General features: G+C 73.1%; 3 protein-coding genes across 3 annotated transcripts; 2 read left to right on the top strand and 1 right to left on the bottom strand.

Moving 5' to 3' along the window:
- The first annotated feature begins 263 nt into the window (after positions 1-263).
- CCNB1IP1 (cyclin B1 interacting protein 1) lies at positions 264-3,361 on the top strand. The gene is made up of 4 exons (XM_068921719.1): positions 264-497; positions 1,165-1,476; positions 1,557-1,860; positions 3,201-3,361. Exons 1-4 carry the CDS (start codon positions 351-353, stop codon positions 3,359-3,361), a joined length of 924 nt encoding a protein of 307 aa, XP_068777820.1. The 5' UTR covers positions 264-350.
- Positions 3,362-3,532: 171 nt separating this feature from the next.
- TTC5 (tetratricopeptide repeat domain 5) lies at positions 3,533-19,754 on the top strand. The gene is made up of 10 exons (XM_068921718.1): positions 3,533-3,654; positions 4,579-4,759; positions 5,839-6,050; positions 8,900-9,035; positions 12,846-12,937; positions 15,087-15,143; positions 16,371-16,517; positions 17,227-17,414; positions 17,925-18,069; positions 19,590-19,754. Exons 1-10 carry the CDS (start codon positions 3,553-3,555, stop codon positions 19,752-19,754), a joined length of 1,425 nt encoding a protein of 474 aa, XP_068777819.1. The 5' UTR covers positions 3,533-3,552.
- A 1,766-nt stretch (positions 19,755-21,520) lies between these two features.
- Positions 21,521-23,496, bottom strand: LOC138062707 (transcriptional regulatory protein AlgP-like). The gene is made up of 4 exons (XM_068921717.1): positions 23,373-23,496; positions 22,870-23,310; positions 22,663-22,779; positions 21,521-22,573 (listed from the first exon to the last, which is right to left on the bottom strand). The coding sequence occupies exons 2-4, from the start codon at positions 22,939-22,941 to the stop codon at positions 21,521-21,523; spliced, it is 1,242 nt and encodes a 413-aa protein (XP_068777818.1). The 5' UTR covers positions 22,942-23,310; positions 23,373-23,496.
- Positions 23,497-26,344: the final 2,848 nt, after the last annotated feature.

Raw genomic sequence — 26,344 nt, 5'->3', positions numbered from 1 at the left:
GCGCCCTGAGGGCGGCAAGCTGCGCATGCGCCGTGGGAGGGACCGACCCTTGAGGGGGCGGGGAGCGCCCTGAGGGCGGCAAGCAGCGCATGCGCGGTGGCCAGCAGCGGTTTCTAGAGGCGGGGCGCGCCCTGAGGGCGGCAAGCGGCGCATGCGCCGTGGGAGGGACCGACCCTTGAGGGGGCGGGGCGCGCCCTGAGGGCGGCAAGCGGCGCATGCGCCGTGGGTGGGACCGGCCCTTGAGGGGGCGGGGAGCGCCCTGAGGGCGGGAAGCGGCGCATGCGCGGTGGCCGGCAGCGGTCTCTAGGGGCGGGGCGCGCCCTGAGGGCGGGAAGCGGCGCGGGCGGCGCATGCGCAGTAGCGGCCCTCGCTTTCCCGCCCTTTTTGCCGTGAGGGGAGAAGCGCGCCTCCCTTCCCTCCCGCGAAGGGCGGCGAGGAGGCGGCAGCGCCTCCGCCGTCCCTCCCGCCGCCTTGGGTGCTTCTCCCTCTGCGCCCAGGTAGGGTGGCCGCCTCGAGCCCCGCGGTGGCTGTGGGGAGCCCCATGGCGGTCGCGCTTTCCCTGCCCGTGTCAGCCCGGGGTAGCTGTTCGGAGCCCCACGGCGGCCACCTTGAGCCTCCCCATCGCTCACGCTTTCCCTGTCCGTCCCACCCCATGGTGACCACCTGTAGCCACCCCATCATGAGCCACCCTCACGCTTTCCCTTCCCGTCTTGCCCCATGGCAACTCCTTTGAGCCCCACGGCAGCCACCTTGAACCCCCCATCACTCACAGTTTCCTTGCCTGTCTTGCCCACGGCGGCCGCCTTGAGCCCCCCCATTGCTCAGGCTTTCCCTGCCTGTCTCGCCCCACGGCGGCCGCCTGTAGCCCCCCATCGCTCGCACCTCCCCTGCCCGTCCCACCCCTCGGCAGCTGCTTTGAGCCCCTCATTGGTTGCACTTTCCCTGCCCATCTCTCCCCACAGCAGCCGCCTCGAGCCCCTCTCCATCGGTCCCTCTTCCCCCGTAGCGCGGCCGCCTCGGGGCGGAGGGGAGATCCGCTCGCCCGGCGCGTCGGTCAAGCAGTGGCGGGGTAGGGGGGACGGCGGGAAAACCCGCGTGGCGCCGGGCTTCCCCGCTTGGCGTAAGTCCGGCGGCGGCCGGCAGCACCCCGCGCCGCCTTTGCAGCCCGCCGCCCGGCCCATGGCGGTGTGCGAGGACCTGCTGCTGTGCAACTACCGCAAGTGCCGGGCGAAGCTGGCGGGTTACGCCTGGGTGACGGCCTGCTCGCACATCTTCTGCGACCCGCACGGCAGCGGGGAGTTCAGCCGCTCGCCGGCCGTGTGCCCGGCTTGCGGCAGCGCCCTCTCGGGCAAGCTGGACATCGTGCGCACCGAGCTGAGCCCCTCCGAGGAGTACAAAGCCATGGTGTTGGCCGGCCTCCGGCCCGAGGTGGTGCTGGACATCAGCTCGCGCGCGTTGGCCTTCTGGACCTACCAGGTGAGCGGCCGCCTCCCCCCTGCCCGCGGCGGCGGCCGCCCCCTCGCCCGCCTCCGCTGCCCGCCGCCCTCTGGCTCCAGGTGCACCAGGAGCGCCTCTACCAGGAGTACGCCTTCAGCCAGGCCGAGGGCCGGCTGCGGCAGGCGGAGCGGGCCTGCGCCCAGCGCCTGCAGGGCAAGGAGGCGGAGGTGGCGGCCGTCAAGAGCGAGGTGGCCTCGCTGAAGCGGGTGCTGGAGGAGTACAAGGGCAAGTTCACGGCGCTCTCCGAGCGCCTCATGGAGCGCAACCGCCAGTACCAGAAGCTGCAGGGCCTCTACGACGGGCTGCGCCTGCGCAACATGGCCGCCGCCGGCCGCGACTTGCCCGCCTCGGCCTCGCTGACGGGTAAGGCGCCGCCGCTGCTGCGGGCAAGGCGGAAGGATGGCCGCGGCGGCGGGGGAAGATGGCTGCCGTGGGGAGGGCGACATGGCCGCCACGGGGAGGGGGAGGCGGCTGTGGCGGGGAAGGTGATCGGCGCCACGGGGAAGGGACAAGATGGCCGCCGCTGTGGGGAAGGGGCAAGATGGCTGCCGCCGTGGGGAACGGCGCGATATGGTTGTGGTGGGGGAGGCGGCGGCCGCCGTGGCGGTGGGTAAGATGGTGGCTGCCATGGAGGGGTGTTATATGGGCGTGGTAGGCAAGATGGCAGCCACCATGGTGGTGGGTAAGATGGCGACCGCTATGGTGGTGAGTAAGATGGTGGCCGCCATGGTGTTGGGTAAGATGGTGGCTGCCATGGAGGGGTGTTTTATGGGCGTGGTAGGCAAGATGGCGGCCACCGTGGTGGTGGGTAAGATGGCGACCGCTATGGTGGTAAGATGGTGGCTGCCATGGTGTTGGGTAAGATGGTGGCTGCCATGGAGGGGTGTTATATGGGCGTGGTAGGCAAGATGGCAGCCACCGTGGTGGTGGGTAAGATGGCGGCCCCCATGGTGGCGAGTAAGATGGTGGCCCCCATGGGGGAGAGGCTTAGATGGGCATAGTAGGTAAGATGGCAGCTGCCATGGCGCTGGGTAAGATGGCGGCCCCCATGGTGGTGGGGAAGATGGTGGCTGCCATGGGGCACGGTGCAATCTGGTTGTGGTGGGGGCGATGGCGGCTGCCATGGTGGTGGGTAAGATGGCTGCCGTGGGTAAGACAGTGGCCACCATGGTGGGGGGGGGGTTAGATGGCCACGCTAGGTAAGATGGCGGCTGCCATGGCAGTGGGCAAGATGGCGGCCGCCATGAGGGAGGGGTAAGATGGTGGCCGCCATGGGCTGTAGGCAGGATGGCAATGGTGGGTAAGATGATCACTGCTGTGGGGGGTTAAGATGGCAGCTGCTCCGGCGGTGGGCAAGATGGCAGCCACCATTGAGAGGGGGTACAATGGTGGCTGCCATGGCAGTGGGCAAGATGGTGGTCTCCATGAGGGTGGGCAAGATGGCCACAATGGGAAAGATGGCTGCAGTGGGCAAAATGGCGGCCACCATTGGGAGGGGGTACGATGGCGGCCGCCATGGGGATGGGCAAGATGGCGACTACAGGGAAGGGGCGCTATGGCGGCCGCCATGGCGGTGGGCAAGATGGCGGCCGCCATGGCGGTGGGCAAGATGGCGGCCTCCGTGGGGCTGGGGCGCTATGGCGGCCGCCATGGCGGTGAGCAAGACGGCGGCCGGTGACGTCCCCTTCCCCCCCCCCCCGCAGGTGCGGTTGCCGTGGCGACGCCGCCGGGCGCCTTCGGGCCCCTCTTCGGGGCCTCCCCTCCCCCCGCGGCGGGCGGCAGCTTCTTCCCCTTCGGCTCCCCGGGGGGGGGAGCGGGCGAGCCGGCCCCGCCCCCCGGAGGCCCCGCCCCGCGCCGCCGCTAGGGGCGGGGCCACGGGAAGGAAGGGGGGAGGGTCACGTGGGGGGTTGTGGGTCACGTGGCGGGAGGGGGGGTGTCTCCGGCTCGGAGACGCCGCTGCGGGGGAGGGGGCGGGGCCTGGGGAAGGGGCGGGGAGGAGGGGGCGGGGCCGTGCTGCGCGCGCAGCCGGCGGCGGGGGCGGGGCCCGGCGCGGCCATGGCGGCGGCGGAGCCGGCGGAGCCGGCGGTGGCGAAGGAGGAGGAGGAGGAGGAGGAGGAGGAAGGCGACGGCGACGCGGAGGCGCTGCGGACCCTGGAGGTGGGGGCGGCCCCGGACGCCTGGGCCCCTGGCGGGGGGGGGAGGGGCAGACCAGGACGCCTGGGCCCCTCGGGGGCATCCCCGGACACCTGGGCCCGCGGGAGCATCCCCGGACGCCTGGGCCCCCCGGGAGCATCCCCGGACGCCTGGGCCCCCCGGGAGCATCCCCGGACGCCTGGGCCCCGCGGGAGCATCCCCGGACGCCTGGGCCCCGCGGGAGCATCCCCGGACGCCTGGGCCCCCCGGGAGCATCCCCGGACGCCTGGGTCCCTGGGAGCGTCCCCGGACGCCTGGGTCCCTGGGAGCGTCCCTGGACGCCTGGGCCCCGCGGGAGCATCCCCGGACGCCTGGGCCCCGCGGGAGCATCCCCGGACGCCTGGGTCCCTGGGAGCATCCCCGGACGCCTGGGTCCCTGGGAGCGTCCCTGGACGCCTGGGCCCCCCGGGAGCATCCCCGGACGCCTGGGTCCCGCGGGAGCGTCCCCGGACGCCTGGGCCCCCCGGGAGCATCCCCGGACTCCTGGGTCCCTGGGGGCATCCCCGGACGCCTGGGTTCCCTGGGAGCATCCCCGGACGCCTGGGCCCCTCGGGAGCGTCCCCGGACGCCTGGGTCCCCCAGGAGCATCCCCGGACTCCTGGGTTCCCGCGGGAGCATCCCCGGACGCCTGGGCCCCCCGGGAGCATCCCCGGACTCCTGGGTTCCCGCGGGAGCGTCCCCGGACGCCTGGGTCCCCCGGGAGGATCCCCGGACTCCTGGGCCCCGCGGGAGGATCCCCGGACGCCTGGGCCCCGCGGGAGCATCCCCGGACGCCTGGGCCCCCCGGGAGCATCCCCGGACGCCTGGGTCCCTGGGGGCATCCCCGGACGCCTGGGCCCCTCGGGGGCATCCCCGGACGCCTGGGCCCTGCTGACACTGGTGTTCCAGGAGCTGGTGGCGGAGCTGTACCGGTTCCGGGACGGGCTGCGGCGGGCGCCGGGGGGCGGCGGTGACGGCGGCGGTGACACCGGCGGTGACACCGGCGGGGACGGCAGCGGGGACGCGGCGGCCGCCGCCGCCCTCGAGGAGGAGATGGAGAGGACGCTGCGGCGCATGGAGGAGGTGCAAGGTGCGGCGGCGGCCCACGATGCCCCGGGGCGGGGGTCCTGCCCCACGGCGCGCGGCCCACGATGCCCCGGGGCGGGGGTCCTGCCCCATGGCCCGTCATACCGTGGGGTGGGGGTCCCGCCCCACGGCCCGCGGCCCGTAGTGCCCCAAGGTGGGGGTTCTGCTCCATGGCACGTGACCCATAATGCCCTGGGGCAGAGGTCCCCAGGGCATCCCCATAACGCCTTGGGGTGGGGGTCCTGCCCCACAGCACGTGGCCCATAATGCCCTGGGGTGGAGGTCCTGCCCCATGGCCCATAATGCTCTGGGGCGGGGGTCCTGCCCCACGGCACGTGGCCCATAATGCCTCAGAGCAGAGGTCCTGCCCCATGACCCACAATGCCCTGGGGTAGGGGTCCTGCCCCACAGCACGAGGCCCATAATGCCCTGGGGTGGAGGTCCTGCCCCCACAACCCATAATGCTCTGGGGCAGGGGTCCTGTCCCACAACCCATAATGCTCTGGGGTGGAGGTCCTGCCCCACAACCCATAATGCTCTGGGGCAGGGGTCCTGCCCCACGGCACACAGCCCATAACGCCCCAGGGCAGTAGCTCCCCCGCTCTATCCCATGATGCCCTGGGGCAGCAGCTCCCCTCCTGTATCCCACAATGCCGTGGGGCAGTAGGTGCTCTGTTGCGTCCCATGATGCCCTGGGGTGGCGGCTCCCCTCCCCCACGATGCCGTGGGGCAGCACCTCCCCCTTCTACCCCACGATGCCGTGGGGCAGCACCTCCCCCTTCTATCCCACGATGCCTTGGGGCAGCGCCTCCCCCTTCTACCCCACGATGCCGTGGGGCAGCGCCTCCCCCTTCTACCCCACGATGCTGTGGGGCAGCACCTCCCCCTTCTACCCCACGATGCCCTGGGGCAGCCGTTCGCTCTCCGTCCCACAATCCACCCTGCCGATAGCTCCCCCAGCGTATCCCACAATGCCCCGGGGCCCCCTGCCCGCTCAGCACCCCCCCCCTCCCGCCCCGGCGCCGTGGGGCAGAGGCGACGCCGTGGGGCCCGAATGACCCCCCCCCCGGCCCCCACCCGCAGTGTCGGGCCGCAGCCGGGGCCGGGCGCTGGTGCTGCGGGCGCGGGCGCTGAGCGCCACCCCCGCCGGCGCCCCCCGGGCCGAAGCCGCCCTGGGCCGGGCCGTCAAGTTGGCGCCGGGTCTGGCCGAGGCCTGGACCCGCCTGGGCGAAGCCCGATGGCGTCGCGGAGACCTCGAGGCCGCCCGGGCCTGCTTCGCCGGCGCCCTCGGCCACGTGAGAGCCGCCCCGGGGGGCTGGGGGGCACGGGTGGGGCAGGGCGGGGGGTTGGGGGACACGGGTGGGGCAGGGCGGGGGCTGGGGGACACGTGTGGGGCAGGGTGGGGGGCTGGGGGACACGTGTGGGGCAGGGCGGGGGGTTGGGGGACACGGGTGGGGCACGGTGGGGGGCTGGGGGACACGGGTGGGGCACGGCGGGGGGCTGGGGGACACGTGTGGGGCAGGGCGGGGGCTGGGGGACACGTGTGGGTCGCGGCGGGGGTTGGGGGACACGTGTGGGGCACGGCGGGAGGCTGGGGGACACGTGTGGGTCACGGCAGGGGGCTGGGGGACACGTGTGGGTCGCGGCGGGGGGCTGGGGGAGACGTGTGGGGCACGGCGGGGGGCTGGGGGAGACGTGTGGGGCACGGCGGGGGGCTGGGGGACACGGGTGGGGCACGGCGGGGGGCTGGGGGACACGTGTGGGGCAGGGCGGGGGCTGGGGGACACGTGTGGGTCGCGGCGGGGGTTGGGGGACACGTGTGGGGCACGGCGGGAGGCTGGGGGACACGTGTGGGTCACGGCAGGGGGCTGGGGGACACGTGTGGGTCGCGGCGGGGGGCTGGGGGACACGTGTGGGTCACGGCAGGGGGCTGGGGGACACGTGTGGGTCGCGGCGGGGGGCTGGGGGACACGTGTGGGTCGCGGCGGGGGGCTGGGGGAGACGTGTGGGGCACGGCGGGGGGCTGGGGGAGACGTGTGGGTCGCGGCGGGGGGCTGGGGGAGACGTGTGGGTCGTGGCGGGGGGCTGGGGGAGACGTGTGGGGCACGGTGGGGGGCTGGGGGACACGTGTGGGTCGCGGCAGGGGGCTGGGGGACACGTGTGGGTCGCGGCGGGGGTTGGGGGACACGTGTGGGGCACGGCGGGGGGCTGGGGGACACGTGTGGGTCACGGCAGGGGGCTGGGGGACACGTGTGGGTCGCGGCGGGGGGCTGGGGGAGACGTGTGGGGCACGGCGGGGGGCTGGGGGACACGTGTGGGTCACGGCAGGGGGCTGGGGGACACGTGTGGGGCACGGCGGGGGGCTGGGGGAGACGTGTGGGTCACGGCGGGGGGCTGGGGGACACGTGTGGGTCACGGCGGGGGGCTGGGGGACACGTGTGGGGCACGGCAGGGGGCTGGGGGACACGTGTGGGTCACGGCAGGGGGTTGGGGGACACGTGGGGCAGGGCGGGGGGCTGGGGGACACGTGTGGGGCACGGCGGGGGGCTGGGGGGCACGGGTGGGGCAGGGCGGGGGGCTGGGGGACACGTGTGGGGCACGGCGGGGGCTGGGGGACACGGGTGGGGCAGGGCGGGGGGCTGGGGGACACGTGTGGGGCACGGCGGGGGCTGGGGGACACGGGTGGGGCACGGCGGGGGGCTGGGGGACACGTGTGGGGCACGGCGAGGGGTTGGGGGACACGTGTGGGGCACGGCGGGGGTTGGGGGACACGTGTGGGGCACGGCGAGGGGTTGGGGGACACGTGTGGGGCACGGCGGGGGGCTGGGGGGCACGGGTGGGGCAGGGCGGGGGGCTGGGGGACACGTGTGGGGCACGGCGGGGGGCTGGGGGACACGTGTGGGGCACGGCGGGGGCTGGGGGACACGGGTGGGGCACGGCGAGGGGTTGGGGGACACGTGTGGGGCACGGCGGGGGGCTGGGGGACGCGTGTGTGTCACAGAGAGGGTCTGGGGGACACGGGTGGGTCACGATGTGGGTCTGGGGGACACGTGTGTGTCACAGAGAGGGGCTGTGGGACACGTGTGGGTCCCGGTGCGGGTCTGGGGGACACGTGTGGGTCCCAGTGCGGGGCTGGGGGACACGTGTGGGTCATGGAGAGGGGCTGCGGGACACGTGTGGGTCCCGGTGTGGGTCTGGGGGACACGTGCGGGTCTGGGGGACACGTGTGGGTCGCGATGCGGGGCTGGGGGACACGTGTGGGTCTGGGGGACACGTGTGGGCCGCGATGCGGGGCTGGGGGACACGTGTGGGTCCCAGAGAGGGGCTGCGGGACACGTGTGGGTCCTGGTGTCGGGCTGGGGGACACGTGCGGGTCTGGGGGACACGTGTGGGTCGCGATGCGGGGCTGGGGGACACGTGTGGGTCACGATGCGGGGCTGGGGGACACATGTGGGTCACGGAGAGGGGCTGGGGGACACGTGTGGGTCGCGATGTGGGGCTGGGGGACACGTGTGGGGCTGGGGGACACGTGTGGGTCGCGATGTGGGGCTGGGGGACACGTGTGGGTCACGGAGAGGGGCTGCGGGACACGTGTGGGCCCCGGTGCGGGGCTGGGGGACACGTGTGGGTCTGGGGGACATGTGTGGGTCATGATGTGGGGCTGGGGGACACGTGTGGGTCCCAGTGCGGGGCTGGGGGACACGTACAGGTCTGGGGGACACGTGTGGGTCATGATGTGGGGCTGGGGGACATGTGTGGGTCCCGGTGTGGGTCTGGGGGACACGTGTGGGTTGTGATGTGGGTCTGGGGGACACGCGTGGGTCCCAGTGCGGGACTGGGGGACACGTGTGGGTCTGGGGGACACGTGTGGGTTGCGATGTGGGTCTGGGAGACACGCGTGGGTCCCAGTGCGGGACTGGGGGACACATGTGGGTCCCAGTGCGGGGCTGGGGGACACGTGCGGGTCTGGGGGACACGTGTGGGTCACGATGCGGGGCTGGGGGACACGCGTGGGTCGCGGCAGGGTGTTCGGGGGGGGTCACACGTGCTTAGCGCGTGCGCTAGGCGTGTGCGCTAAGCGTGCGCTAAGCGTGCGCTAAGCGTGTGCTTGGCGTGTGCTTAGCGTGTGCTTGGCGTGGGGCAGGGCCCGGACAAGGAGGCGCTGCGGTGCCTGTCGATGGCGCTGCGCCAGGCGGGCCGGGGCCCCGGGGCCGTGCGCGAGAGCGTCGAACACGCCAAGGCCGCCGTGCGCCTCGACCCCGCCGACGGCCGCTCCTGGTGTGAGTCCGCCCGGCCCGGACACGCGTGTTGGGGGGGGACGGACACGCGTGTGCACCCGGCGGGGGGGGGGGGTCCCGGTTGGGGCACGCGTGCGTCTGGCGGTGCTTTGGCGTGCGCACACGCGTGTTGAGGGAGCGCTGGCTGCGTGCACGGGCGAAGGGGACCCTTGGCGTGTGCTAAGCGTGTCGTTACCGCGTGCACGTGCTGCTCGGCGTGTTGGCGGCTGCACGTATGTAAGGAAGCCTTAGCGTGCGCTTAGCGGTGCCTCGGGACGCGCGCGCGCGTTAAGCACTGCCTTGCCACGCGTGTGCGTCCGGAGCCGCATCCGGGGACGCGCACACGCGTGTTCAGCGCGGCACTGGCGTGTGCACGCGTGGGGAGTGGCCGTTGGCGTGTGCAGCCATGGCGCGCGTACGCGCACGTGCGAGCACCCCTTAGCGTGTGCGCGCACACGCGAGCCCCCCTTGGCGTGTTCGCGCACCCGTGAGCCCCCGTTGGCGTGTTCACACACCCGCCAGCCCCCCTTGGCGTGTTCGCACACCCGCCAGCCCCCCGTTGGCGTGTTCGCACACACACCAGCCCCCCCTTGGCGTGTTCGCACACCCGCCAGCCCCCCATTGGCGTGTTCACACACCCGCCAGCCCCCCTTGGCGTGTTCGCACACCCGCCAGCCCCCCGTTGGCGTGTTCGCACACCCGCCAGCCCCCCGTTGGCGTGTTCGCACACCCACCAGCCCCCCCTTGGCGTGTTCGCACACCCGCGAGTCCCCCTTGGCGTGTTCGCACACACGCGAGCCCCCCGTTGGCGTGTTTGCACACCCGTGAGCCCCCCTTAGCGTGTTCGCACACCCGCCAGCCCCCCCTTGGCGTGTTCGCACACCCGTGAGCCCCCCTTGGCGTGTTCGCACACCCGCCAGCCCCCCCTTGGCGTGTTCGTACACCCGTGAGCCCCCCCTTGGCGTGTTCGCACACCCGCGAGCCCCCCTTGGCGTGTTCACACACCCGCCAGCCCCCCGTTGGCGTGTTCACACACCCGCCAGCCCCCCCTTGGCGTGTTCGCACACCCGCGAGTCCCCCTTGGCGTGTTCGCACACACGCGAGCCCCCCGTTGGCGTGTTTGCGCACACGTGAGCCCCCCTTAGCGTGTTCGCACACCCGCCAGCCCCCCCTTGGCGTGTTCGTACACCCGTGAGCCCCCCCTTGGCGTGTTCGCACACCTGCGAGCCCCCCTTGGCGTGTTCGCGCACCCGCCAGCCCCCCTTGGCGTGTTCGCGCACCCGCCAGCCCCCCCCGTTGGCGTGTTCGCACACCCGTGAGCCCCCCCTTGGCGTGTTCGCGCACCCACCAGCCCCCCTTGGCGTGTTCGCACACCCACCAGCCCCCCTTGGCGTGTTCGCGCACCCGCGAGCCCCCCTTGGCGTGTTCGCACACCCGTGAGCCCCCCCTTGGCGTGTTCGCACACCCGCCAGCCCCCCTTGGCGTGTTCGCACACCCGTGAGCCCCCCCTTGGCGTGTTCGCACACCCGCCAGCCCCCCTTGGCGTGTTCGCACACCCGCGAGCCCCCCTTGGCGTGTTCGCACACCCGTGAGCCCCCCCTTGGCGTGTTCGCGCACCCACCAGCCCCCCTTGGCGTGTTCGCACACCCGCCAGCCCCCCGTTGGCATGTTCGCACACCCGCCAACCCCCGTTGGCGTGTTCGCACACCCGTGAGCCCCCCGTTGGCGTGTTCACACACCCGCGAGCCCCCCTTGGCGTGTTTGCGCACACGCGAGCCCCCCGTTGGCGTGTTCACACACACGCGAGCCCCCGTTGGCGTGTTCACACACCCGCCAGCCCCCCGTTGGCGTGTTCGCACACACGCGGGCTCCCCTTGGCGTGTTCGCACACCCGCCAGCCCCCCTTGGCGTGTTTGCACACCCGTGAACCCCCCGTTGGCGTGTTCACACACCCGTGAGCCCCCCCTTGGCGTGTTCGCACACCCGCGAGCCCCCCTTGGCGTGTTCACACACCCGCCAGCCCCCCGTTGGCGTGTTCACACACCCGCCAGCCCCCCCTTGGCGTGTTCGCACACCCGCGAGTCCCCCTTGGCGTGTTCGCACGCACGCGAGCCCCCCGTTGGCGTGTTTGCGCACACGTGAGGCCCCCTTAGCGTGTTCGCACACCCGCCAGCCCCCCCTTGGCGTGTTCGTACACCCGTGAGCCCCCCCTTGGCGTGTTCGCACACCCGCCAGCCCCCCTTGGCGTGTTCGCACACCTGCGAGCCCCCCTTGGCGTGTTCGCGCACCCGCCAGCCCCCCTTGGCGTGTTCGCGCACCCGCCAGCCCCCCCCGTTGGCGTGTTCGCACACCCGCCAGCCCCCCCTTGGCGTGTTCGCGCACCCACCAGCCCCCCTTGGCGTGTTCGCACACCCACCAGCCCCCCTTGGCGTGTTCGCGCACCCGCGAGCCCCCCTTGGCGTGTTCGCACACCCGTGAGCCCCCCCTTGGCGTGTTCGCACACCCGCCAGCCCCCCTTGGCGTGTTCGCACACCCGTGAGCCCCCCCTTGGCGTGTTCGCACACCCGCCAGCCCCCCTTGGCGTGTTCGCACACCCGCGAGCCCCCCTTGGCGTGTTCGCACACCCGTGAGCCCCCCCTTGGCGTGTTCGCGCACCCACCAGCCCCCCTTGGCGTGTTCGCACACCCGCCAGCCCCCCGTTGGCATGTTCGCACACCCGCCAACCCCCGTTGGCGTGTTCGCACACCCGTGAGCCCCCCGTTGGCGTGTTCACACACCCGCGAGCCCCCCTTGGCGTGTTCGCACACACGCGAGCCCCCCGTTGGCGTGTTCACACACACGCGAGCCCCCGTTGGCGTGTTCACACACCCGCCAGCCCCCGTTGGCGTGTTCGCACACACGCGGGCTCCCCTTGGCGTGTTCGCACACCCGCCAGCCCCCCTTGGCGTGTTTGCACACCCGTGAGCCCCCCCTTGGCGTGTTCACACACCCGTGAGCCCCCCCTTGGCGTGTTCGCACACCCGCGAACCCCCCTTTGCGTGTTCGCACAGCCGCCAGCCCCCCGTTGGCGTGTTTGCGCACACGCCAGCCCCCGTTGGCGTGTTCACACACACGCCAGCCCCCCTTGGCGTGTTCACACACCCACCAGCCCCCCCTTGGCGTGTTCGCACACGCGCCAGCCCCCCTTGGCGTGTTCGCACACCCGCCAGCCCCCCGTTGGCGTGTTCACACACCCGCCAGCCCCCCTTGGCGTGTTCGCACACCCGTGAGCCCCCCTTGGCGTGTTCGCACACCCGCGAGCCCCCCTTAGCGTGTTCGCACACCCGCCAGCCCCCCGTTGGCGTGTTCACACACCCGCCAGCCCCCCTTGGCGTGTTCGCGCACCCGCCAGCCCCCCTTGGCGTGTTCGCACACCCGCCAGCCCCCCGTTGGCGTGTTCGCACACCCGCCAGCCCCCCTTGGCGTGTTCGCACACCCGCCAGCCCCCCGTTGGCGTGTTCACACACCCGCCAGCCCCCCTTGGCGTGTTCGCACACCCGTGAGCCCCCCTTGGCGTGTTCGCACACCCGCGAACCCCCCTTGGCGTGTTCGCACACCCGCGAACCCCCCTTGGCGTGTTCGCACACCCGCGAGCTCCCCTTGGCGTGTTCGCACACCCATGAGCCCCCCGTTGGCGTGTTCGCACACCCGCGAGCCCCCCTTGGCGTGTTCACACACCCACCAGCCCCCCCTTGGCGTGTTCGCGCACCCGCCAGCCCCCCCCCTTGGCGTGTGCGTGGCCGGGGGCCGACGGGGGGTCGCGTGTGCCGGCAGACGTGCTGGGCAACGCCTACGTGTCGCTGTTCTTCGCCTGCGGCCAGAGCCCCGAGGCGGCGCGCCGGGCCCTGGGCGCCTACGGCCAGGCGGTGAGCGCGGCCCCCCCCCCCCCAGCCGCCGGGGGTTGTGGGTGCTGGGGGGGGCTACGGGTGCGGGGGGGGCTGGCGGTTGGGGGTGCTGGGGGGTTGGAGGTTGGGGGTGTTGGGTGTTGTGGGGTTAGGTGTTGTGGGTGCTGTGGGGCTGGGTGTTGTGGGTGTTGGGTGTTGTGGGTGCTGTGGGTGCTGTGGGGTTGGGGGTTGTGGGTGCTGTGGGGTTGGGTGTTGGGTGTTGTGGGGCTGGGTGTTGTGGGGTTGGGGGTTGTGGGTGCTATGGGGTTGGAGGTTGTGGGTGCTGTGGGGCTGGGTGTTGTGGGTGTTGGGTGTTGTGGGGCTGGGTGTTGTGGGGTTGGGGGTTGTGGGTGCTATGGGGTTGGGTGTTGTGGGTGCTGTGGGGCTGGGTGTTGTGGGGCTGGGTGTTGTGGGTGTTGGGTGTTGTGGGGCTGGGTGTTGTGGGGTTGGGTGTTGTGGGTGTTGGGTGTTGTGGGTGTTGGGTGTTGTGGGGTTGGGTGTTGTGGGTGTTGGGTGTTGTGGGGTTGGGTGTTGTGGGGTTGGGTGTTGTGGGGTTGGGTGTTGTGGGTGCTGTGGGGTTGGGTGTTGTGGGGCTGGGTGTTGTGGGTGTTGGGTGTTGTGGGGCTGGGTGTTGTGGGGTTGGGTGTTGTGGGTGTTGGGTGTTGTGGGTGTTGGGTGTTGTGGGGTTGGGTGTTGTGGGTGTTGGGTGTTGTGGGGTTGGGTGTTGTGGGGTTGGGTGTTGTGGGTGCTGTGGGGTTGGGTGCTGTGGGGGTTGGGTGTTGTGGGGCTGGGTGTTGTGGGTGTTGGGTGTTGTGGGGCTGGGTGTTGTGGGGTTGGGGGTTGTGGGTGCTGTGGGGTTGGGTGTTGTGGGTGCTGTGGGGCTGGGTGTTGTGGGGCTGGGTGTTGTGGGGCTGGGTGTTGTGGGTGTTGGGTGTTGTGGGTGTTGTGGGTGTTGGGTGTTGTGGGGCTGGGTGTTGTGGGGTTGGGTGTTGTGGGTGCTGTGGGGTTGGGTGTTGTGGGTGCTGTGGGGCTGGTTGTTGTGGGGCTGGGTGTTGTGGGTGTTGGGTGTTGTGGGTGTTGTGGGGCTGGGTGTTGTGGGGCTGGGGGTTGTGGGTGTTGGGGGGTTGGGTGTTGTGGGTGTTGTGGGTGTTGGGTGTTGTGGGGCTGGGTGTTGTGGGGGCTGGGTGTTGTGGGTGTTGTGGGTGTTGGGTGTTGTGGGGCTGGGTGTTGTGGGTGTTGGGTGTTGTGGGTGTTGTGGGTGTTGGGTGTTGTGGGGCTGGGTGTTGTGGGGTTGGGTGTTGTGGGTGCTGTGGGGTTGGGTGTTGTGGGTGCTGTGGGGCTGGTTGTTGTGGGGCTGGGTGTTGTGGGTGTTGGGTGTTGTGGGTGTTGTGGGGCTGGTTGTTGTGCGGCTGGGTGTTGTGGGTGTTGGGTGTTGTGGGTGTTGTGGGGCTGGGTGTTGTGGGGCTGGGGGTTGTGGGTGTTGGGGGGTTGGGTGTTGTGGGTGTTGGGTGTTGTGGGTGTTGTGGGGCTGGTTGTTGTGCGGCTGGGTGTTGTGGGTGTTGGGTGTTGTGGGTGTTGTGGGGCTGGGTGTTGTGGGGCTGGGGGTTGTGGGTGCTGGGGGGTTGGGTGTTGTGGGTGTTGGGTGTTGTGGGTGTTGTGGGGCTGGTTGTTGTGCGGCTGGGTGTTGTGGGTGTTGGGTGTTGTGGGTGTTGTGGGGCTGGGTGTTGTGGGGCTGGGGGTTGTGGGTGTTGGGGGGTTGGGTGTTGTGGGTGTTGTGGGTGTTGGGTGTTGTGGGGCTGGGTGTTGTGGGGGCTGGGTGTTGTGGGGTTGGGGGTTGTGGGTGCTGGGGGGTTGGGTGTTGTGGGTGTTGGGTGTTGTGGGTGCTGTGGGGCTGGGTGTTGTGGGTGTTGGGTGTTGTGGGTGTTGGGTGTTGTGGGGTTGGGTGCTGTGGGGGTTGGGTGTTGTGGGTGTTGGGTGTTGTTGGGTTGGGTGTTGTGGGTGCTGTGGGGCTGGGTGTTGTGGGTGTTGGGTGTTGTGGGTGTTGTGGGGCTGGATGTTGTGGGTGCCGTGGGGCTGGGTGCCGTGGGGCCGGGGGCCGGGGGTGACGCCGCTGCCCCGCGCTGCCCCCCAGGAGAAGGTGGACCCCGAAGCGGCCAAGAACCCCGACCTGCACCTCAACCGCGCCACGGTCAGCGGGCGCCGGGGGGCCGGGGGGGGACACCGGGGGGCTGGGGGTGACGCCGTGGGGCTGGGGGGGACACCGTGGGGTTGAGGGTGACACCGTGGGGCTGGGTGACACTGTGAGGCTGGGGGTGACGCCGTGGGGCTGGGTGACGCCGTGGGGTTGAGGGTGACACCGTGGGGCTGGGTGACACTGTGAGGCTGGGGGTGACGCTGTGGGGCTGGGTGGCGCTGTGGGGCTGGGTGACACTGTGAGGCTGGGGGTGACGCCGTGGGGCTGGGGGTGACGCCGTGGGACAGGGTGACGCCGTGGGGCTGGGTGACACCGTGGGGCTGGGGGCACCCCGGGGTGCCCCATTGCCAGCTCCTTCCTCCCCTTGGCCAGCCCGGAGGGGGCGGGGCCGAGCGTTGGGGGCGGGGCCCGGACCTGGGGCTGTGCTGGGGGCGGGGCCAGGGCACCCGGGGGGGCGGAGCCAGCGGCTTTGCAGGCCCTGGGTGCACTCTGGGCGGGGCTAGGGGCGGGGCCAAGTGCTCGGGGGCAGGGCGGGGGCGTGTCCTTGCCTGGCCCCGCCCCCAGGCACGTGGGCCAGTGCAGCTGCTGCCGTTTGGGAAGAGCTTTGGGGGGGGGCGGGGTTTGCCATGTGGGCGGGCCAGAGCCTTGTGGGCGGGGCCAGGGGGTGGAGGGGCGGGGCTTTGGGACAGGGGGCGTGTCTTGCCCTGGCCCCGCCCCCAACGTGCTCTGTAGTGCAGCTGCTGCAGTAGGAGCAGCGCTATGGGCGGGGATGGGGGGGGCTGCAGCGTGGGCGGGGCCTGGGGCGTGTGGGCGGGGCCGGGGGCGTGTGGGTGGGGCCGTGGGCGTGTCCCCGGCCTGGCCCCGCCCCCCGAGCCGCATCTGCTGCAGCTGCTGCTGCAGTACGAGGAGCGCTACGGGCCAGCGCTGGAGGGGGGGGCTGCAGTGTGGGCGGGGCTTGGGGCGTGTGGGCGGGGCCGGGGGCGTGTGGGCGGGTCCGGGGCCGTGTGGGCGGGGCCGGGGGCGTGTCCCCGGCCTGGCCCCGCCCCCCGAGCCGCGTCTGCTGCAGCTGCTGCAGTACGAGGAGCGCTACGGGCCGGCGCTGGAGGGGGGGGCTGCAGTGTGGGCGGGGCTTGGGGCGTGTGGGCGGGTCCGGGGCCGTGTGGGCGGGGCCGGGGGCGTGTCCCCGGCCTGGCCCCGCCCCCTAAGCCCTGTCTGCTGCAGCTGCTGCAGTACGAGGAGCGCTACGGGCCGGCGCTGGAGGGCTTCGCCCGGGCGGCCGCCCTGGAGCCCGGCTGGGCCGAACCGCGGCTGCGGCACGGCCGCCTCCTCGACTACCTGAGCCGCCTGTGCGCCCTGCTGGCCAACCGGGTACCGCCGGGGGGGACGGGGGACACCGGGGGGGGGACACGGGACACGGGGGGGACACGGGTGGGACACGGGATATGGGGGGTTCATGGGATACGGGGGGACACGGGACGCTGGGGGAGACATGGGGCGCCGGGGGGGCACAGGATATGGGACAGGGGACGCTGGGGGAGTACGTGGCTTATGGGGGGTCGTGGGACACCAGGGGGGACGTGGGGCGCTGGGGGGGGATGTCAGATGCTGGGGTGACACAGGACACCCGCGGGGGGGGGGGGACACTAGGGCAGTACATGGCAGATGGGGGGACATGGGACACCGGGGGGGACACGGGATGCCAGAGGGGACACGGGACACTGCGGGGGGGGGCCACAGGACACTGGTGGGGGGGGGACGCGGGACAGCAGGGGGACACAGGACATTGGGGCGCCGCGGCACATCGGCGGGGACGGGACGCGAGGGGGACGTGGGACACGAGGCTACAGGACAGGGGGACACGATGGGGACAGGAACACGGGACGCGGGGGGGACGCAAGAAGAGGCGCAAGGGAGACGGGGGGGCAGGGGGGGACACAGGGACATGGGGGTGGGGACGTGGGGGGCACCCAGGGCGTTGCGGGGGGGGGGACATGTGACACGGGGTGGGGACACGCGGCTGAGGACCCGTCCCCGTGTGTGTGTGTCCCCCCCCCCCCGGCTTCTTTCCCCGACGCAGGGCAAAGTGGGGGCGCGACGGCTGCGGGGGCTGCTGGCGGCGCTGCCCCCCGCCCTCCTGGGCCCCCTGGGCCGCCCGGGGGGGCCGGCACCCACCCCGCTGGCCGGCCTCCGCCCCGGCCCCAACCCCGGCCGGGCCCTGCTGGGCCGCGTCCTCTTCAGCCTCACGCCCCACGAGCGCGTGCCCTTGTGAGTACACACGCGTGTGCGGCGACCGCGGGGGGCACCCGGCGCGCGGTCACGTCCCCACCGGCGTCACCGTGTCCCGACCCGGCTCCGTCGCGGTGTTTCCGGCCCCGTATCGCGTGAACGGGGCTGTTTGGGTAGGCGACACGGGCCAACACGCGTGTGCCGGCAGTTGGGTGTGGCACGGGGGATCCCCGGCGCGTGGTCAGGTCCCCACGTGTGTCCCCTTGTCCTGTCCTGGCTCCGTCACGGTGTTTTCAGCCCCGTATTACATCAGTGGGGCTGTTTGGGGGGGCGACACGGGCCAACACGCGTGTGCGGGGAGGCGTGTGCGGCGCGGGGGGGGGCCCCGGCGCGCGGTCACGTCCCCACACACGTCACCGTGTCCCGTCCTGGCGCCGTCGCGGCGTTTCCGGCCCCGTATCGCGTGAACGGGGCTGGGGGGGGGGGGGGGGCGACCCGGGCCGACACGCGTGTGCGGGGAGACCGACACGCGTGTGCGGCCGCCGGCAGCACGCTGGGGCTGGCCGACGGGGCCGGGGCGGCGGTGGCCGTCAGCGTGTACAACGCCGAGCCCGGCTGGGGCGTCCTGGTGGGCGACGCCGTGGCCGTGCCCGAGCCCCACCTCTGCCACCACCACGTCCAGCACCAGGGCCACGTGAGCGCTGGGAGGCGCTGGGAGGGACTGGGAGGGGGGTTGGGGGCGCTGGGACGAACTGGGAGGGACTGGGAGGGGGTTTGGGGGTGCTGGGACGAACTGGGAGGGACTGGGAGGGGGATTGGGGGTGCTGGGACGAACTGGGAGGGACTGGGAGGGGGATTGGGGGTACTGGGAGGGCCTGGGAGGGGCACTGGGAAGTGCTGGGAGGGCCTGGGAGGGGGATTGGGGGCACTGGGAGGGGGATTGGGGGCACTGGGAGGGCCTGGGAGGGGGATTGGGGGCACTGGGAGGGCCTGGGAGGGGGATTGGGGGCACTGGGAGGGACTGGGAGGAGGATTGGGGGCACTGGGAGGGACTGGGAGGGGGATTGGGGGCACTGGGAGGGCCTGGGAGGGGGATTGGGTACTGGGAGGGCCTGGGAGGGGCACTGGGAAGTGCTGGGAGGGCCTGGGAGGGGGATTGGGGGCACTGGGAGGAGGATTGGGGGCACTGGGAGGGCCTGGCAGGGGGATTGGGGGTGCTGGGAGGGGGATTGGGGGCACTGGGAGGGCCTGGGAGGGGGATTGGGGTACTGGGAGGGCCTGGGAGGGGCACTGGGAAGTGCTAGGAGGGCCTGGGAGGGGGATTGGGGCCACTGGGAGGGGGATTGGGGACACTGGGAGGAGGATTGGGGGCACTGGGAGGGACTGGGAGGGGGATTGGGGGTACTGGGAGGGGGATTGGGGACACTGGGAGGAGGATTGGGGGCACTGGGAGGGCCTGGGAGGGGGATTGGGGGTGCTGGGAGGGCCTGAGAGGGGGATTGGGGGTGCTGGGAGGGGGATTGGGGGCACTGGGAGGGCCTGGGAGGGGGATTGGGGCACTGGGAGGGCCTGGGAGGGGCACTGGGAAGTGCTGGGAGGGTCTGGGAGGGGGATTGGGGGCACTGGGAGGGGGATTGGGGGCACTGGGAGGCAGTGGGAGGGGGATTGGGGGCACTGGGAGGGCCTGGGAGGGGGATTGGGGGCACTGGGAGGGACTGGGAGGGGGATTGGGGGCACTGGGAGGGACTGGGAGGGCCTGGGAGGGGGATTGGGGGCACTGGGAGGAGGATTGGGGGCACTGGGAGGCAGTGGGAGGGGGATTGGGGGCACTGGGAGGGACTGGCAGGGGGATTGGGGGCACTGGGAGGGACGGGGAGGGGGTTGGGGGGGCTGGGAGGGGGATTGGGGGCACTGGGAGGGGGATTGGGGGCACTGGGAGGCAGTGGGAGGGGGATTGGGGGCAGTGGGAGGGGGATGGGGGCACTGGGAGTGGGATGGGGGCACTGGGAGGCACTGGGAGGGGCACTGGGGACCCTGGGAGGGGTAGCGGGAGACACTGGGGCTCCCGGGGGGGGGGGGGTCTTACTGGGAGCAGCTGGGAAGCCCTGGTCGGCACCTAGCGCTGCTCCGGGGTGGGGGGGGGGGAGGGGGACGCGGCGGCGTCACCCGGCGTCACCCGTTGTCACCCGTTGTGTCCCCCCCCCCCCCCCGCAGACCTTCTCCTTCGCCGCCATCCGGGTGGGCACGCCGCTGGGGCTGGTGGTGAACGGGCGCCCGGCCCGGCCCCGCGCCCAGGCCCCCGCCGGCCTGGCCTGCCGCCCCCCGCCGCCGTCACCGCCCCCCGGCCCCCCGCCCGCGTCACCGCCCCCCGGCCAATAAAGGTGCCCCAGCGGCCGCCGGCGAGCCAGTGAGGGGTTGGGGGGCGTCGGGGAGGTGGAGGTGGGGTGGGGGGGGACGTCGGGGACGTGGACACGGACATGGACGTGGGGACATCGGGGACGTGGACGTGAGGGACGTGGAGGTGGGGACGTGGGCATGAGGGACATCATGGACGTGGGGACATCGGGGACGTGGACGTGAGGGACGTGGAGGTGGTGGCGTGGACGTGAGGGACATCATGGACGTGGGGACATTGGGGACATGGACGTGAGGGACATCATGGACGTGGGGACATCGGGGACGTGGACGTGAGGGACGTGGAGGTGGGGACGTGGACGTGAGGGACATCATGGACGTGGGGACATCGGGGACGTGGACGTGAGGGACGTGGAGGTGGTGGCGTGGACGTGAGGGACATCATGGACGTGGGGACATTGGGGACATGGACGTGAGGGACATCATGGACGTGGGGACATTGGGGACGTGGACGCGAGGGACGTGGAGGTGGGGACGTGGACGTGAGGGACATCATGGACGTGGGGACATTGGGGACGTGGACGTGAGGGACGTGGGTGTGGGGACATGGACGTGGGGACGTAGACATGGACGTGAGGGACATGAAGAACGTGGACCCGGACATGGGGGACGTGGACGTGGGGACACGGGACATGGGGACATGGACGTGAGGGACATCACGGCCACGGGGACATTGGGGGCGTGGACATGAGGGACGTGGGTGTGGGGACATGGACGTGGGGACGTAGACATGGACGTGAGGGACATGAAGAACGTGGACCCGGACATGGGGGACGTGGACGTGGGGACACGGGACATGGGGACATGGACACGAGGGACATCACGGCCACGGGGACATGGGGGGCGTGGACATGAGGGACGTGGGTGTGGTGACGTGGACGTGGGGACGTAGACATGGACGTGAGGGACATGAAGAACGTGGACCCGGACATGGGGGACGTGGACGTGGGGACACGGGACATGGGGACATGGACGTGAGGGACATCACGGCCACGGGGACATGGGGGACGTGGACATGAGGGACGTGGGTGTGGTGACGTGGACGTGGGGACGTAGACATGGACGTGAGGGACATGAAGAACGTGGACCCGGACATGGGGGACATGGACGTGGGGACATGGGACATGGACGTGAGGGACATCACGGCCACGGGGACATGGGGGCGTGGACATGAGGGACGTGGGTGTGGTGACGTGGACGTGGGGACGTAGACATGGACGTGAGGGACATGAAGAACGTGGACCCGGACATGGGGGACATGGACGTGGGGACACGGGACATGGGGACATGGACGTGAGGGACATCACGGCCACGGGGACATGGGGGCGTGGACATGAGGGACGTGGGTGTGGTGACATGGACGTGGGGACGTGGACATGGACGTGAGGGACATGAAGAACGTGGACCCGGACATGGGGGACATGGACGTGGGGACACGGGACATGGGGACATGGACGTGAGGGACATCACGGCCACGGGGACATGGGGGCGTGGACATGAGGGACGTGGGGACGTGGACATGGACGTGGGGACGTAGACATGGACGTGGGGACACGGGACAAACACGGGCCGCCGAGTAGGTGGCACCCGGCGTGACGGGACCCGGGATGGACACGGGTGGGGACACGTGTGGGGGAGGGGGGACACGTGTGCGAGGACGCGGGACGCGTTGGAGGACACATGTATGAGGTCACGTGTGGGACACCGGGGGGGGGGACATGGGGGCGGGGCTACGGGGTGGGGGGCGGGGCCCGGCGGGCGGGGCGGCCCCGCCCCCGCGGAGCGGTGGCGGCCATCTTGGGGGCGGGGCCCGGCGGGCGGAGCTCGGCGGCCATCTTGGCGGCGCCGCGGGTCACCGGAGGGGCGGCGGCCACCTTGGGGGAGGCGCGAGTCGCGCGGCGGGCGGCCATCTTGGGGGCGGGGCTGGCGTGGGCGGCGGCCATCTTGGCGGCGCTGCGGGTCACGGGGCTGGCGGCCATCTTGGGGGATGCAGGGCGCTCCGTGGGGGCGGCCATCTTGGGGGCGTCGTCACTCATGGGGCCAGCAGCCATCTTGGAAGGCACAGGGCGCTCCGTGGGGGCGGCCATCTTGGGGGCGCCGTCACTCCCACTGCTGTCGGCCATCTTGGAGGCCGCGAGATGCTCTACGGCAGCGGCCATGCTGGACGCAGCATCTCTCACGGCGCCGTCGGCCATCTTGGAGGCCACAGGCTGCTCCGCGGGGGCAGCCATATTGGGCGTGTCAACGCTCACGGGGCTGGCGGCCATCTTGGGAGGTGCGGGGCAGGTCACGGTGGCAGCCAGGATGGGGGCGCCATCCCTCACCGTGCTGTCGGCCATCTTGGCGGGCGTGCGGCACTCCGTGGGGGCAGCCACGTTGGCTATACTACCACTTGTGGGGCTAGCAGCCATCTTGAAGGCCATGGGGCGCTCCGTGGGGGCAGCCATGTTGGCTGGGCCCTCACTCCTGGGGCTGGCGGCCATCTTGGCAGCCACGAGGTGCTCTATGGGAGCAGCCATGTTGGCTGGGCCCTCACTCCTGGGGCTGGTGGCCATCTTGGCAGCCACGAGGTGCTCTATGGGAGCAGCCATGTTGGCTGGGCCCTCACTCCTGGGGCTGGCGGCCATCTTGGCAGCCACGAGGTGCTCTTTGGGAGCAGCCACGTTGGCTGGGCCCTCACTCCTGGGCCTGGCGGCCATCTTGGTGGCCTCGGGACCCTCCGCAGCGGCGGCCACGTCGGAGGAAGCCGGGGGGCCGAGCTCCCGCAGACGTCGCTCCACCAGCTGCGGGGACAAGGGGAGGCGGGCGTCACCCCCGAGGCGGCCTCGGGGCCCCTCCCCCCGCCCCGCGGGGACCCAGGCGTCCGGGGCACCTGGCCGGGGCTCAGCCCGTGCTCCTCCTCCAGCTCCGCCGCCAGGGCCAGGGGGTCGCGGTGCGGCTCCGGGGACAGCAGGGCGGCCACGAAGGGCGGGTAGAGCACGGCCTCGGCCTGCGGGAGAGAGCGAAGCCGGACGCCTGGGCCCCCTTCCCCGGCCCGCCTGGGCCCCTTCCCCCGGACGCCTGGGCCCCTGCCACCCACCTGGCAGAGGAAGTCGTGGTGGGCGCAGAGCTGCTCCAAGTAGGGCAGGAGACCCGGCTCTGGGGCGGCCATGATGGGGCAGGACCCCCCCCCTTCCCTCTGCTGGGGGAGGAGCTGGGGGGCAGGAAGAAGGGGGGGGTCCGCGCCCCTCCCCCAAGCAGGGACCCAGGCGTCCGGGTGCCCTTGTTGCCCCCCGACACCCCTCAAGGGGACCCGGGCGACCGGGGTGGTGGGGCTGGGAGAGGGACCCAGGTGTCCTGGCCTCAAGCAAGCGGGGGGGCACCATGGAAACGGCCCCCGCCCCGACCGTCCCAACGGCTTCTGGGCGGGGCCTGGACGCCTGGGCCCCTCCCCGGACGCCTGGGCCCCTCTGCTGACACCTGGGCCCCTTCCCAGGATGCCTGGGCCCCTCCCCGGACGCCTGGGCCCCTTGCCAGACACCTGGTTCCCTTCCCCAGACACCTGGGCCCCTCCCCGGACGCCTGGGCCCCTTCCCCAGACACCTGGGCCCCTCCCCGGACTCCTGGGCCCCTTCCCCAGACACCTGGGCCCCTCCCCGGACTCCTGGGCCCCTCCCCGGACGCCTGGGCCCCCTCCCCGGACGCCTGGGCCCCTTCCCCGGACGCCTGGGCCCCCTCCCCGGACGCCTGGGCCCCTTCCCGGACGCCTGGGCCCCCTCCCCGGACACCTGGGCCCCTTCCCCGGACACCTGGGCCCCTCCCGGACACCTGGGCCCCTTACCCGGACGCCTGGGCCCCCTCCCCGGACACCTGGGCCCCTTCCCCGGACACCTGGGCCCCTCCCCGGACGCCTGGGCCCCTGCCCGGTGTGCCCCTCCCCAGGACTACACTTCCCAGCGTGCCCCGCGCCCCGCCGCCGTCCCAGGGTGCCGTGCGGCCCCGCCCCCCCCTTCCCGGCGAACCTTGCGGCGGCGGCGGCAGCGGCGACATCATGTTCCTGCAGTTCTACGAGAACGAGCGGGGGGAGCGGGTGTACACGCTGCAGGTACCGGAGCGGGACCGGGGGGGGAGCGGGACCGGGGGGGGAGCGGGAGCGGGGGGGGGAGCGGGACCGGGGGGGGGAGCGGGACCGGGGGGGGGAGCGGGACCGGGGGGGAGCGGGACCGGGGGGGAGCGGGAGCGGGGGGGGACCGGAAGCGGGGGGGACCGGAAGCGGGGGGGGAGCGGGAGCGGGGGGGAACGGGAGCGGGGGGGGAGCGGGAGCGGGGGGGGAACGGGACCGGGGGGGAACGGGAGCGGGGGGAGAACGGGAGCGGGGGGGGAGCGGGACCGGGGGGGAACCGGGAGCGGGGGGGAGCGGGACCGGGGGGGGGAGCGGGGGGGACCGGGAGCGGGGGGGACCGGGGGGGAGCGGGACCGGGGGGACCGGGAGCGGGGGGGGAGCGGGACCGGGGGGGGGAGCGGGAGCGGGGGGGAACCGGGACCGGGGGGGAGCGGGACCGGGGGGGGGAGCGGGAGCGGGGGGGAACCGGGAGCGGGGGGGAGCGGGACCGGGGGGGAGCGGGAGCGGGGGGAGCGGGACCGGGGGGGAGCGGGACCGGGGGGGAGCGGGACCGGGGGGAGCGGGACCGGGGGGGAACCGGGACCGGGGGGAGCGGGACCGGGGGGGGAGCGGGACCAGGGGGACCGGGATCAGGGGGGAACGGGAACGGGGGGGGAACGGGAACGGGGGGAAGTGGAAAAGGGGGGAACCGGGAGCGGGGGGAACCGGAAAAGGGGGGAACCGGAAAAGGGGGGAACCGGGAACGGGGGGGACCGGGACCGGGGGGGAACGGGACCGGGGCAGATCGGGGTCTGGGGGGAACCGGGTCCGGGGGGTCCCGGTAGCGGGGCGGCGGGGCGGGCGGCGGGTGGAGCGCGCTGGCCCGCGGCAGAAGGCGGCCCCGGACGGGCGGCAGACGGCCTCGGCGCACCCGGCCCGCTTCTCGCCCGACGACAAGTTCTCGCGGCACCGCCTGGCCCTCAAGCGCCGCTTCGGCGTCCTGCTCACGCAGCGCCCGCGCCCGCTCCTCTGAGCCCGGCCCCGACCCCGGCCCGGCCGGAACCAGCGCGCGCCCGGAACGCGGCCGCCGCCGCGCCCTGCCCGCCCGGACGCCTCTGCCGCGCGCACCCGGGCGCCGCGCGGCAGGGCGGGGCGATGGCGGGGGGGCGGGGCCGGGCTCCGCCCCCTGCGGCGCGCGGCGGCGGCGGGAATAAAGGATGATGCAGAGAGAGCACGTGGCTGCGCCTGGGGGAGGGGCCCAGGCGTCCGGGGAGGGGCCCAGGCGTCCGGGGAGGGGCCCAGGCGTGCGGGGGAGGAGGCCCAAGCATCTGGGGGAGGGACTCAGCTGTCTGGGGAGGGGGCCTAGGTGTCCGGGGAAGGGGCCCAGGTGTCCGGGGAAGGGACCCAGGTGTCCGGGGAGGGGCCCAAGTGTCCGGGAAAGGGTCCCTGGCGTCCGGGGAAGGGTCCCTGGCGTCCGGGGAGGGGCCCAGGCGTCCGGGGAGGGGCCCAGGTGTCCGGGGAGGGACCCAGGCGTCCGGGGCAGGGGCCCAGGCGTCCGGGAGATGGGGCCCAGGCATCCAGAGGAGGGGCCCAGGCGTCCGGGGAAGGGGCCCAGGTGTCCGGGGAGGGGGCCCAGGCGTCCGGGGGAGGGGCCCAGGCGTCCGGGGCAGGGGACCCAGGCGTCTGGGGAGGGACTCACGTGTCCGGGGAAGGGGCCCAAGCGTCTGGGAGGGGCCCAGGTGTCCGGGGAGGGGCCCAGGTGTCCGGGAAGGGGCCCAGGCGTCCGGGGAAGGGGCCCAGGTGTCCGGGGAGGGGGCCCAGGCGTCCGGGGGAGGGGCCCAGGCGTCCGGGGCAGGGGACCCAGGCGTCTGGGGAGGGACTCACGTGTCCGGGGAAGGGGCCCAAGCGTCTGGGAGGGGCCCAGGTGTCCGGGGAGGGGCCCAGGTGTCCGGGAAGGGGCCCAGGCGTCCGGGGAAGGGGCCCAGGCGTCCGGGGAGGGACCCAGGTGTCCAGGGAGGGGACCCAGGCGTCCGGGGAGGGGCCCAGGCGTCCGGGGAGGGGCCCAGGTGTCCGGGGGAGGGGTCCAGGTGTCCGGGAAGGGGCCCAGGCGTCCGGGGAGGGGCCCAGGTGTGCAGGGAGAGGGGCCCAGGCGTCCGGGGGAGGGGCCCAGGTGTCCGGGGAGGGGCCCAAGTGTCCGGGAAAGGGTCCCTGGCGTCCGGGGAAGGGTCCCTGGCGTCCGGGGAGGGGGCCCAGGCGTCCGGGGAAGGGGCCCAGGTGTCCGGGGAGGGGCCCAGGTGTCCGGGGAGGGACCCAGGCGTCCGGGGCAGGGGCCCAGGCGTCCGGGAGATGGGGCCCAGGCGTCCGGGGAAGGGGCCCAGGTGTCCGGGGAGGGGGCCCAGGCGTCCGGGGGAGGGGCCCAGGCGTCTGGGGACAGGGGACCCAGGCGTCCGGGGAGGGACTCACGTGTCCGGGG

The sequence above is a fragment of the Struthio camelus genome, chromosome 29 (assembly GCF_040807025.1).
Source record: "Struthio camelus isolate bStrCam1 chromosome 29, bStrCam1.hap1, whole genome shotgun sequence".
In the NCBI taxonomy this organism is placed as follows: domain Eukaryota; kingdom Metazoa; phylum Chordata; class Aves; order Struthioniformes; family Struthionidae; genus Struthio; species Struthio camelus.
This window is presented reverse-complemented; position numbering and strand designations above follow the sequence as displayed.

Excerpts from the sequence above, each read along its gene's own strand:
- CCNB1IP1 (XM_068921719.1), top strand. The coding sequence starts at position 351 with ATGCGCAGTAGCGGCCCTCGCTTTCCCGCCCTTTTTGCCGTGAGGGGA. Across the intron at positions 498-1,164 it reads GCTTCTCCCTCTGCGCCCAG|CCCGCCGCCCGGCCCATGGC; the intron begins GTAGGGTGGCCG and ends CCGCCTTTGCAG. Across the intron at positions 1,861-3,200 it reads CGCCTCGGCCTCGCTGACGG|GTGCGGTTGCCGTGGCGACG; the intron begins GTAAGGCGCCGC and ends CCCCCCCCGCAG.
- TTC5 (XM_068921718.1), top strand. The coding sequence starts at position 3,553 with ATGGCGGCGGCGGAGCCGGCGGAGCCGGCGGTGGCGAAGGAGGAGGAG. Across the intron at positions 4,760-5,838 it reads GCGCATGGAGGAGGTGCAAG|TGTCGGGCCGCAGCCGGGGC; the intron begins GTGCGGCGGCGG and ends CCCCACCCGCAG. Across the intron at positions 15,144-16,370 it reads TGCACCTCAACCGCGCCACG|CTGCTGCAGTACGAGGAGCG; the intron begins GTCAGCGGGCGC and ends TGTCTGCTGCAG.
- LOC138062707 (XM_068921717.1), bottom strand. The coding sequence starts at position 22,941 with ATGGCCGCCCCAGAGCCGGGTCTCCTGCCCTACTTGGAGCAGCTCTGC. Across the intron at positions 22,780-22,869 it reads ACCACGACTTCCTCTGCCAG|GCCGAGGCCGTGCTCTACCC; the intron begins GTGGGTGGCAGG and ends TCTCTCCCGCAG. Across the intron at positions 22,574-22,662 it reads ACGGGCTGAGCCCCGGCCAG|CTGGTGGAGCGACGTCTGCG; the intron begins GTGCCCCGGACG and ends TTGTCCCCGCAG.